The following is a 12693-nucleotide window of genomic DNA, read 5'->3' on the forward strand; positions in this document are numbered from 1 at the left end:
CAACAGTTGGGTTTGTCCATATTTGACCCAAAATTGGGTTGAAACAACCCAGCATTTTTTAGAGTGTACTCAAAAAAGTTATCATTGCAGTTTTTCATAGGGTAAGGTATTTTCCATTAAGCCTGCTGTATTCGATTAGCAAACAAACTCAATTCTGTTCTTGTTCAGGGGAATTAAATTAAAGTGAATATTCAAAAGAAACTTGATCTATAAGTTAACACCAAAGCACAGTGGTAATTTCTATTATTCTAGGCTAATATTAAACTGAAAATCCTCAAAAGTATTTAATCTGTTTATCTGCATCTGTTTAATGTTTATCTGCTTATTGTTCATCTTATACTGTATGTGGTGCAAAAGTGTGCCATTTGCGTCACAGGTAGAGTGAAAGGATGATGATAAACTACATGTTACAAGCTTGTTTTAATTATTTATCCTCAAACATTTAAAGAGGCAATATTATACCCTTTTACAAAGTCTTGATTTTGTTTTTGGGTTCTACCAGAATAGGTTTTCATGCCTGAATGTTAAAAAACATTATTTTTCACATATTTTACATTGTTGCAGCATCTCTCTTCCCAGTCTGTCTGTAACGCTTTGGGCTGCATTTCCCAAAAGCATCGTAAGCCTATGTTGATCATAGAAACCATTGGTGGCAATTGTTCTATAATCAACTTAGGCTTACGATGCTTTTGGGAAACGCAGCCCTGTTTAGTGCCTTTCTGCATCTGAAATTGCATACTTCCCTACTATATAGTAGGCAAAACAGTATGTGACAAAAGAAGTACAGGTATGTACAAATTAAGGGAATAAAAGGGTAAGCAAAAAGTACCCGGATGACCTACTACTTCCGGTGAGATTCTGAAGTGTGCATACGATTGACACTTTACTATCCCATGAGGCCACAGGAGAATATTTGTGAATGACAGTGAAGTGATGTAATTGACGCTGGTAGGTCACATGATAATGACAGCATGGCAGATGTAGTATGTCCGAATTACAATTATACTGCACACATTCATACTGTATAGAACTTAATTTTTTAGCTGCCGTTAAGTAATTATTCAAAATAAGTACCTACTCAAGAGAGTATGTGATTTCGGATGCAACCCCCGTCTCTGTAAAGCTCCTTCTTCTGAAAAGCGCAATGTGCTCTGATTGGTTGGCTTGACCATTGTGTTGTGATGGGTCAAACTACTTTGAGTGAGTTTCGGAAATGTCACGGCCCTTCCCATAACCGTGAGATTTAGCACACTACTAGGGATATTGTGACTTGCACGTTCCCAATCGTTCAGAATATAAGAGAATAACTCCCTTTGGAGTGACTTTGTTGCTCTTTGAACATGAAAAAGGTGAAAAAGTTGAAAAGCACAATGTAAAACTGAAAATGTAAACAAGCATAATAGGTCCTCTTTAAACTCTTGGCAAAAAAAAAAAAAAAATAGAGAGATATTTTGACTTAATTATAAAGTTTTTTTAATTTCAGGTTATTCACAAATACAGCAAAACAAACAAAACAAATGAATCTATTCAACCTTTGCACCAAAACCTGTAGGTTTATTTAGTATCCTCAAAGTCAACATGAATCTGACCCTATTCACCCTTTTCATTCTCTTAATGCATGGTCTGAAATGACTTTTCAGCTATCCAGCCTCTTCCCTCCAACCACCATTCTGGTATATAACAGCTACTTTTTCCAGTCCAATCAGTTCCCAGTAGATAAAATCAAATCTGAAATACAGATTTTGGTAGTAAAATAGGTTGTGAATGGTGTGTCATTTTTACATTTGTTTATAACGTAAATCAAAATTCCATCATTTTTAAAATCATGCTTGTTTGAATTAATTCAGTACCTCCCTTCAGCTAAACAAGCATCAAGTTTATGGTTAATATACATTACAAGCATTCATTAAAATTACCTTCTTTAATTTTAGTCATTTAGACAAACTGCTTCTTATATCTAAGAACGTGTTTTTGGGCTTAATGCAAGGCGCAGGTCAGTGGGGATTCGCATTTTTTAAAAAGTTAAACTTTTACTTGAGCGCCAAGTTTTTAGAACGCTGTGTCATGCACGAGACACCGTGTCAAAGACACAAGACATGAGCGCAATGGTCAAACACGTCTGTCTTGCGCATGTTTGCATAGAAAAACAATGGAAAAGCAGCACAGTTGAATGCAAAACACATTCTGTGTGAATGGACCCTAAATAATCTGAAATGAGCTCTTTATATATTATATAAAGTTATATCACTGATTGCACAATTAGAACATTGTTGTAGTATTGTGACAGCAAAATGATCATGATGTTTTCATTAACATCACTTTTTCCTTTGTTTTCATCCAGTGTATGAATATGGTGGGATGCCCTTCACTCCTAAACCAGACACCTGGAGTAAGAATAAAGAATATAATGTGTCAGAGGTGATGTCATGCCACTTTGAGCGTGATATGAAATGAGACGTCTACCTTAAATATGCATCCGGCCTGAGGTTGCTTAGCCAGTGAATCTGAATCCATGCCTGTATACGCTGAGGTGACGTAGAGATCACTGTAGTCCTTCCCTCCAAAACAACATGAGGTGGTTTTCTCAGCTGGTAGTTTCACTGTCTGCAGCCGTGTGCCTGAGGGAGGAAGTTCATTAACTACTGAAAGATCAGGCAAAAAAAGCCTAGTCTTCCCCAGAACATGTACACCTGTTCTCTGTTTTTCATTTACATGTTCTATTTATATTCAATTGACTGTTAGTCATTTGCAAGCTCTTGATAGTTTACCGCTAGTCTGTAGTGAGTATAGAGATGTTCAGTTTGTAGTCCTAAATCCCAGAAGATAAGTAAAAATTGTGTCTCTTTTTATACAGTAGATATTCTAACCTGTACTTACTTTTTTCCATTATTTATGAGATGAACAAATAATGGTATTTGCACCTGATGTGGCGGTTCTCTCATGCTTATCAAGGCTGCATTTATTTGATAAAAAATATAGTAAAAACAATAATATTGTGAGATATTATTACAATTTATAATAGCTGCTTTCTCTTTTAATATATTTTATAATGTAATTTGATACTGGTAGGGTAAAGCTGCATTTTCACTATTCTAATATGCTTATTTGGTGCTCAAGTAATATTTCTTATTATCAATGCTGAAAAACTGCTTAATATTTTTGTGGAAACTATGATACATTTGTCATAAAAGGATCCTTTTATGAATGTAAAGTTAAAAAAAACAGCATTTATTTGAAATAGAAATGTTTTGTAAAATTATACATGTCTTTACTGTCACTTTTGATCAATTTAATGTGTCCTTTCTGAATAAAATCACATTGAACTCAAACTTTTGAACTGTATATTTTTGTCATGAACATGAGTTTGATGACAAATTATGGAAGCAACAGTGTGCAGGCCTTGACAAAGCCCTACCCTCTGACAAAGGCCTTGTGCTTCTTCCCTCAGGAATCTTCTGCTGGGTTTATGGGTCAATTTATGAGTAAATTAAAGCTGCAGTCCATAAGTTTTGCCTCTTTGTCGCCATCTCTGTTTGAAACCTGCAACTGCAGTTATTTGCGGAATGATCATCTTTACATGGGTTGTGCAACGGCACGGCTCCTCATCGTGGATGAATCTAGTGCTGTCATTCACCGCATCGGTGTGGATACTATACTTTCACAAGATTCGATATCTTGGAAGTATGACCAAAATAAGAATTTTCACCGGAAAATGTCATCTGAACAAGTAAGTAACATGTCTGCTACTTTTGTTCTGACCAACTGAGAAAAAAAGCATTACAATAAATCAAGCTGCCAATAGTGATTAAAGGTGCCCGAGAGCGTTTTTTCACAAGATGTAATATAAGTCTAAGGTGTCCCCTGAATGTGTCTGTGAAGTTTCAGCTCAAAATACCCCATAGATTTTTTTAAATTAATTTTTTTAACTGCCTATTTTGGGGCATCATTAACAATGCACTGATTTACACTTGGCACTGCCCCTTTAAGACGTGAGCTTCCTGCCACACGAGCTGTCGACTATATTACAGCGCATTTACAAAGTTCACACAGCTAATATAACCCTCAAATGGATCTTTACAAGATGTTCGTCATGCATGCTGCATGCATGCTTCAAATTATGTGAGTACAGTATTTATTTGGATGTTAAAAGTTTTATTCTGAATGAATTTGAGGCTGTCCTCCGTGGCTAACGGCTATTTTTACACTGTTGGAGAGATTTATAAAGAATGAAGTTGTGTTTATGCATTATACAGACTCCAAGTGCTTAAAAAATGAAAATAGCGACGACTCTTGTCTCTGTGAATACAGTAAGAAACGATGGTAACTTTAACCACGTTTAAAGGTGCCCTAGAATCCGAATTTGAATTTTCCTTGGCATAGTTGAATAACAAGAGTTCAGTACATGGAAAAAACATACAGCAGGGCTCTCAAGTTTTGGAGACAGGCAAGAGTGACACCCCCCCCCTTTAAAAAAAGGGTGAATGAGATGATGCTTATTAGTCGCCTTTTACCTGACATCTTCGAAAGACAAATGCAATGATTAATGCATCCACAGTGTTTCCCACAAGATTTTGAGAGACTGTGGTGGGTGGACATCGGTTCCACTAGGGGGGTCTGGGGGCATGCCCCCCCCGGAGGAAAATTTTGTACATTTTAAATTTAAATGCATGAATCTAGTGCATTCTAAGAGCAAAATGAAGTGAATAGATCAATGAAGAAATTTGTTCTCTTGTAAACAATTTTGTGCTCTAAAAGTAATTTATTTATGGTGATGGTGGGGCACATTAGTCATGTACACAACATATAGTAGGCTAAATGATAGTTCATAAGTGGTCAAACATGTAGAGTACACATTTAAACCATTAAAAATATGTAGCAAAAGATGTTACCTTTGTTGAATTAATTTATTTGTGGGAGCCTGTGACTGTATTTGTGGAACTAATGGTCACTCTTTGATTTGTTAACCAATCCAGAATGCACTAAACACACTACTTCATTATAGATAAAAATAAAAAAATGAATAAAAACATATAATCATAAGCTGACCAATAAATAAATAAGTAAACTAGGTGAGTATATAATTCAGCAACAAAAAATATTCTAGCCTAATTCTTGGAAGAAAAAAAAAAGCTATGGAATGGCTTCAGATGACTTTGAATATGGCAGGGCAAGGCAGGGCAATTTATTTGTATAGCACATTTCATACACAATGGTAATTCAAGATAAAATTATTAAAACTATTTGGAGAGAGAGATGTTTAATGTAACAAAATGTCAGTCATCATGTCATTGTGTGATAGCAAAATATAACTAGGCCTAGACTACTCATTCTGAGCAGGTGTCAATGAACAGGCTGTAAAACTGTTGGCTAAATTCAGACACTCATGAAAAACTGATGCTGATTATCTAACAGCAGTCAAGTTGTCATTGTTTGTGTCAAACAAGTTGTGAATTTGTTCTAACATTAAAATATGAGATCATGACTTATTCTGTGCTCAAAGTGATGCTGAGAGCTCCAGTGGTTCCCTCTTTGGGTGAACGAGGATGATGGTGAACAATTGCAGGATATGCTTTTTTTCATTGGTTGTTGCGTTAAATCTTACCCAGATACAATAGTGCTATTTTCTGATTGGCTATTGTGTAGCCTCTTTCTTTTTTTTTTTTTGATTGGCTGATAAGTGGCAGGCTACTCCAGGTGCCCGGCGCAGCAGCATATTAATATATGAAAAATAGTTTTTCTCCGTGAGAAATACAATGTGTGGCGGGAGTGTGTGACAAAAGACCGAAATGAGTGACTGTCACGCTCAATGCGTGACACTTGAGAGCCCTGACATACAGTGAGTCTCAAACTCAATTGTTTCCTCCTTCTTATGTAAATCTCATTTGTTTAAAAGACTTCCGGAAAACACGCGGATCTCAACATAACACCGACTGTTACGTAACAGTCGGGATCATTAATATGTATGACCCCAATATTTACATAATGCCAGTCCATTCGACGCATTAGACAAGGAAAGGCAGTATTAACCATAGGTATTAACGGCTGGATCTGTGCACAGACAAGGTAAGCCAGCAAGAACAACAGTGAAAAATGGCAGATGGAGCAATAATAACTGACATGATCCATGATATCATGATATTTTTAGTGATATTTGTAAATTATCTTTCTAAAGGTTTCATTAGCATGTTGCTAATATACTGTTAAATGAGGTTAAAGTCACCATCGTTTCTTAGTGTATTCAGAGAGACGAGAGTCGTTGTTATTTTCATTTTTAAACACTTGCAGTCTGTATAATTCATAAACACAACTTCATTCTTTATAAATCTCTCCAACAGTGTGTAATGTTAGCTTTAGCCCGTTAGCCACAGAGCATAGCCTCAAACTAACACAGAATCAAACGTAACCATCTAAATAAATACTATACTCACATAATTCGAAGCATGCATGCAGCATGCATGACGAACATCTTGTAAAGATCCATTTGAGGGTTATATTAGCTGTGTGAACTGTGTTTATGCAATGTATATATAGTCGATAGCTCGTGTGGCAGAGGAAGCGCATCTCTTAAAGGGGCCGTGCTGAAAAAATCAGTGCATAGTTAATGATGCCCCAAAATAGGTAGTTAAAAAAATTTATAAAAAAAAATCTATGGGGTATTTTGAGCTGAAACTTCACAGACACATTCAGGGGACATCTAGGACTTATATTACATCTTGTAAAAAAACAATCTAGGGCACCCTTAACAGTACATTAGCAACATGCTAACGAAACTTTTAGAAAGACAATTTACAAATATCAGTAAAAATATCATGCTATCATGGATTATGTCAGTTATTATCGCTCCATCTGCCATTTTTCGCTGTTGTTCTTGCTTACCTAGTCTGATGATTCGGCTGTGTGCAGCTCCAGATGTTAACTGGCTGCCCTTGTCTAATGCCTTTCATAATGTTGGGAACATCATGGGCTGGCATTATGCAAATATTGGGGTGTACACCCCGACTGTTACGTAACAGTCGGTGTTATGTTGAGATTCGCCTGTTCTTTGGAGGTCTTTTAAACAAATGAGATTTATATAAGGAGGAAACAATGGAGTTTGAGACTCACTGTATGTCTTTTAAATGTACTGAACTCTTGTTATTTAACTATGCCAAGATAAATTCAATTTTTGAATCTAGGGCACCTTAAAATCTAACGATCGCTTAGCTTGGATCATGTCAAACTGTGCAAATTATTATTATTGTTAAACTTTGTTCTCAAATTATTAATGTTAACAACATCAGCATTGCGTGACTATGTGTATTTAGTGTGTATTAGCGTTACCTGTAGATTTCAATTTCTGTAGCCACTCCGCACTCTGAAGTCTTTTGCTTTTGCCTACGGTGGATTACAATCCGCCATTAAAATGAAAAGTTTAATTATTGTAGCTCCTGTGAGAAATGGCTATAAATGATCTGCCGCCTGTAGCATCCTCACATGCCATTAGCCCAGTAGCAGGGACTCCTTCTTTCTGTTTACAGACGTGACGTAATGATGCAAAGACGAATGGCGGCATGCTCGAATTTCCTAAGGATTTTATTTTAAAACCGATTATAATTTTAAACAAAACAAGCTTACCGTTGTGAATCGGGCTAAGGTAAGGAGATAATTTTGAACACTGGCTGGTTATGTACTTGCTCAAAAATTGATTTTGGATAATTTTTAACCAAAAAAAGCTACGGACTGCAGCTTTAAGGTTAACGTACTTCAGGAGACTTTCACATTTTGATCTAAAGCATAAATTATACACACAGTCATACCTCAAATGTGAATTTTAAAAAAATGACATCAAATTACACATTTCACCATTAGTTTTTGAATTATTGTTTTGCCTGGGCTATACGATACTTATACTTATATATACTTATATGTATTTAAAGGTGCCATCGAATTGCAAATTGAATTTACCTTGGCATAGTTAAATAACAAGAGTTCAGTACATGGAAATGCCATACACAGTGAGTCTCAAACTCCATTGTTTCCTCCTCCTTATATAAATCTTATTTGTTTAAAAGACCTCCGAAGAACAGGCAAATCTCAGCATAACACCGACTGTTACGTAACAGTCGGGGTGTACGCCCCCAATATTTGCATATACCAGCTCATGTTCAAGGCATTACACAAGGGCAGCCAGTATTAACATCTGGATCTGTGCACAGCTGAATGATGGAGTGATAATAACTGACATGATCCATGATATCATGATATTTTTAGTGATATTTGTAAATTGTCTTTCTAAATGTTTCGTTAGCATGTTGCTAATGTACTGTTAAATGTGGTTAAAGTTACCATCGTTTCTTACTGTATTCACGGAGACAAGAGCCGTCGCTATTTTCATTTTTAAACACTTGCAGTCTGTATAATTCATAAACACAACTTCATTCTTTATAAATCTCTCCAATAGTGTAGCATTAGCCGTTAGCCACGGAGCACAGCCTCAAACTCATTCAGAATCAAATGTAAACATCCAAATAAATACCATACTTACGCGATTAGACATGTTGCATGACGAACACATTGTAAAGATCCATTTTGAGGGTTATATTAGCTGTGTGAACTTTGTTTATGCAATGATAGTCGAGAGCTCGGGAGGGGCGGAGAGCACACGGGCAATTAAAGGGGCCGCAACATGAATCGGCGCATTTCTAATTATGCCTCAAAATAGGCAGTTAAAAAAATCAAAAAAAAAAAAAATCTATGGGGTATTTTGAGCTGAAACTTCACAGAAACATTCAGGGGACACCTTAGACTTATATTACATCTTGTAAAAAAACGTTCAATGGCACCTTTAATACACTTGTACAAACTCACACACCTGTTTGTGGGTCGATACGCAGCACTCTTCCTCCATTGTAGCAGGCAACCCACAGTTTGCCCTCTGTGTCTATGCACATCCCGTCTGGTATGCCTTCATCTTTCTCCATCTTGTAAACCATTCTGCGGTTAGCTTAAAAACAATTTTTAAAAAAAAAAGTTTTACAAAACCACACCAACTCAATTTTTACATCAATACCACAATACAATGCCCAACAAACTCACATAGCCCTCCAATCTGGATGTTGTAATCAAAGGCCTCCACCATGAACGTCAGACTGTCGATGTAATAGAAGATGCGGTGATCAAGTGACCAGTCCAAACCATTGGAGATCCGCACTTGGTCAAACTGCTGGACAACAGAGTGGTCAGGATGGAGGGTGTACAGCGCCGCATCCATCACGTCAGGCTTCATGTCCAAACACATGGTACCTGGACACAGAAAAGGAGAAGTGGGAATGGCCTAGTTCAAGTGTGCTTATTTACTGTACAGAATTAAAGAGAGAGTTCACCCAAAAATGAATATTTTGTCATCATTTATTCACCCTCACGTTGCTCCAAACCTGTATGCATTTCTTTCTTCAGCTGAACACAAAAGAAGATATTGTATTCTGTTGAATCCAAAACAGTTTGGTTCCCATTGATTTCCATTGTATTATGTGTTCATACAATGGAAGTCAGTGGGAACGGACACAGTTAGCAATATTCTTCAAAGTATTTCTTCTGTGTTGAGCAGAAGAAACAAATGCATACAGATTTGGAAGGACATGAGGATGTCTTATAGTTTACATAAAATGTAATCTCTCTCATACAGTACCTGCAAAAAACCTGCCAGCTGGGTCTACTTTTCCATCATTGAAGCGGGTGTTTGGTTTTTCCTTGTCATTGACATGGGCAGCAGCTGTAATTGAACGCTTTACCCAGTCAACAAATGCAAACCGAGTTCCCTCCGCGATGACGTAACCACCTGCCTGCCGTGGAACCACAGAACCTACAAGTTTCTCTGTGCAATAAGAAAATATGGCATCACAGAATAAAGTACAATGATATGACATTAGCTAATTCAACTTGAATCAATGTCTAATGCATCTTTGAATAAAATACAAGCTTAAAACACAGAATACATGACTTTTAATGTGGCAGCTGTTAACTTTGGTTGCATTTTCACCAATTTCATTCACTAAAAATGCAGCCCACACTAAACTTACATCTTCAGGCTTACCTGTGGCAATACTTTCTATTTGACTGGTCAGAGAGTTCCACCGGCTGACCCTTCGACCCGTAATATCAACATACAACAAAGAGGAGTCCTTCTCCTCCCAGACTGGACTCTCACCGAGTTCATTCTTTTCTTTAATAACACATTCGACTTTTATGGAAGACATGACCTAAAGCACACAAGTATAGTTCATTTAAGTGTATGATGTCCTGAAACAACCTTTACATTAGACACTGATTGATTAAGCAAACATCAAGGAAAACAAAGTTCAGAACAATGCCACATGCCAAATAATAAACTAATCTTGCAGCTTTATTTCAGCTATTTTCAGTAGATTACACTCACTTTTAGCACACACTCCAGATGTCCATGCAAATTCAGCACATAACTTAATCAGTCATTATGACATTATAACATACGGAAGATGATTAGGGCCAAGCAATAATAAAAAAAATAAAACCATCTCAAGATTAAAGTTGTTAAATTTCGAGGAAAATGTTGTTAAATTGAGAAAAAAGTCGAGATAAAATGTTGAGAATAAACATTAAATTTTGAGAAAAAAGTTGTTAAATTACGAGAACAAATTCATTAAATTACGAATTTTTTCTCGTAATTTAATGACTTTATCCTCATAATTTAATGTTTATTCTCATAATTTAATGAGTTTATTCTCAACATTTTAACTCGACTTTTTTCTCGAAATTTAACATTTTTCTCGAAATTTAACAACTTTAATCTCGAGATGGTTTTATTTTTTTATTATTGCATTTTTCTCATAATTTAACGAATTTGTTTTCGTAATAATTACTTTTTTTCTTAATTTAATGACTTTATTCTCATAATTTAATGAGTTTATTCTCATAATTTAATGAGTTTATTCTCAACATTTTATCTCGATTTTTTTCTCGAAATTTAACGAGTTTTTTCTCGAAATTTAACTACGGAAGAGGATTAGGGCCAAGCAATAATAAAAAATAAAACCATCTCGAGATTAAAGTTGTTAAATTTTGAGAAAAAAGTCGAGATAAAATGTTGAGAATAAACTCATTAAATTACAAGAAAAAACGCGTTAAGTATCGAGAAAAAAGTCGAGATAAAATGTTGAGAATAAAGTCATTAAATTACGAGAAAAAATTCGTTAAATTACGAGAACAAATTCGTTAAATTAAGAATTTGTTCTCATAATTTAACGACTTTTTTCTCGTAATTTAATGAGTTTATTCTCAACATTTTATCTCGACTTTTTTCTCGAAATTTAACGACATTTTTCTCATAATTTAACGAATTTGTTCTGGTAATTTAACAAGTTTTTTCTCGTAATTTAATGAGTTTATTCTCAACATTTTATCTCAACTTTTTTCTTGAAATTAACAAGTTTTTCTCGAAATTTAACAACTTTAATCTCGAGATGGTTTTATTTTTTATTATCGCTTGACCCTAATGCTCTTCCGTATGTTGTTCATTTTGTGTACATGACTGATCTGTATAATTGTTTTGCGCCACTAGTGGCACCAAATGGAATTGCAAAAATGAACTGTTGTGAAACCGGTTTCCCCTGAACTCTGCAACTGATAGTAAATGTTTGTGAAACACTTATTAATAATATAAAGTGTAACAATTTAGTATTATAAAAATACATGTATGGATAATCAATGCAGAACCTTAATCAATTAAACCATGAGCTTTGAATGAATATGTGTGACAACAAGTGATTGTATAATGCAGTTAACAAAGCTATAGAAAATAATTCATGTTAAATGAAAATGTGAAAAAACTGACACATTTTATGCAGCATGTACTTTATGTTACAAACGAATCATTGCTCAATCACAATTTGTCGTCGTGTAACACGCTTGTTTACAAGCGAGCTGTCATAAATACAGTGGAAACTGCACCAGAACTAACACATTCTCTGAAAAACTGATTTTAAAACAAAATAAGATTGTGTGAGAGGTAACGTTAAACATAAGACAGACGCCGCCACAATTTTCATTTGTAGATACACCAACAAAACAATCAGAACTGGAAAAATCAGCACATTTTGTGTAGTTTTCTGCAAGAGCTGAACTACAAAACCACGTGATAAAGAAGTCACGCGACTTTGTGAAAACAGTGTATGTTGGACATCATCACGTTGCCTGCAAATTAAGACGTTTGTGTTGTCGTACCTTTTTTAACTTATATCCTCTTTTCCTCTATGGTCGGTGTTCTTGCACGTAGTTTCGCACTTTGCAAGGTTTCCGCCTGTACATGTGATGTGATGTGATGTGAAAGTGAAATAGAGCGCCCTCTGCGGTCTTCTTTATAAATACACCCCAAAATCTGGATAAAAGTGCAAGAGATGAGTTTGACCAAGAGGTTAAATCCATTTACCTATAATTGTTACTTATGACCCATTCACTCAATCTCTGTGCAAGAGGGAAAGCGTGACTGTGGTAAAAACATCATAGACCACCAGAACCAAAAGTGAAGAAATTAGGAAAAATATATAGTAAGCCATTTTTTATCAGATGAAAAATTGAAATTATGACTGGAAAGTCATAATTATGACATAAAAAGTCGAAAAAGTGAAATACTAAGACGAAAATATGACAAAATCTCGAAATTATGACTTAAAAAAGTCA

General features: G+C 35.5%; 1 protein-coding gene across 1 annotated transcript; it reads right to left on the reverse strand.

Annotated features, from left to right (window-relative positions):
• Positions 1–689: 689 nt before the first annotated feature.
• rgn (regucalcin) lies at positions 690–12353 on the reverse strand. The gene is made up of 7 exons (XM_067374183.1): positions 12238–12353; positions 10073–10238; positions 9668–9853; positions 9076–9282; positions 8852–8983; positions 2464–2618; positions 690–2384 (listed from the first exon to the last, which is right to left on the reverse strand). Exons 2-7 carry the CDS (start codon positions 10233–10235, stop codon positions 2334–2336), a joined length of 894 nt encoding a protein of 297 aa, XP_067230284.1. The 5' UTR covers positions 10236–10238; positions 12238–12353; the 3' UTR covers positions 690–2333.
• Between the last annotated feature and the right edge of the window lie 340 nt (positions 12354–12693).

This window comes from Chanodichthys erythropterus, chromosome 21 (genome assembly GCF_024489055.1).
Source record: "Chanodichthys erythropterus isolate Z2021 chromosome 21, ASM2448905v1, whole genome shotgun sequence".
Taxonomy (NCBI): Eukaryota; Metazoa; Chordata; class Actinopteri; order Cypriniformes; family Xenocyprididae; genus Chanodichthys; species Chanodichthys erythropterus.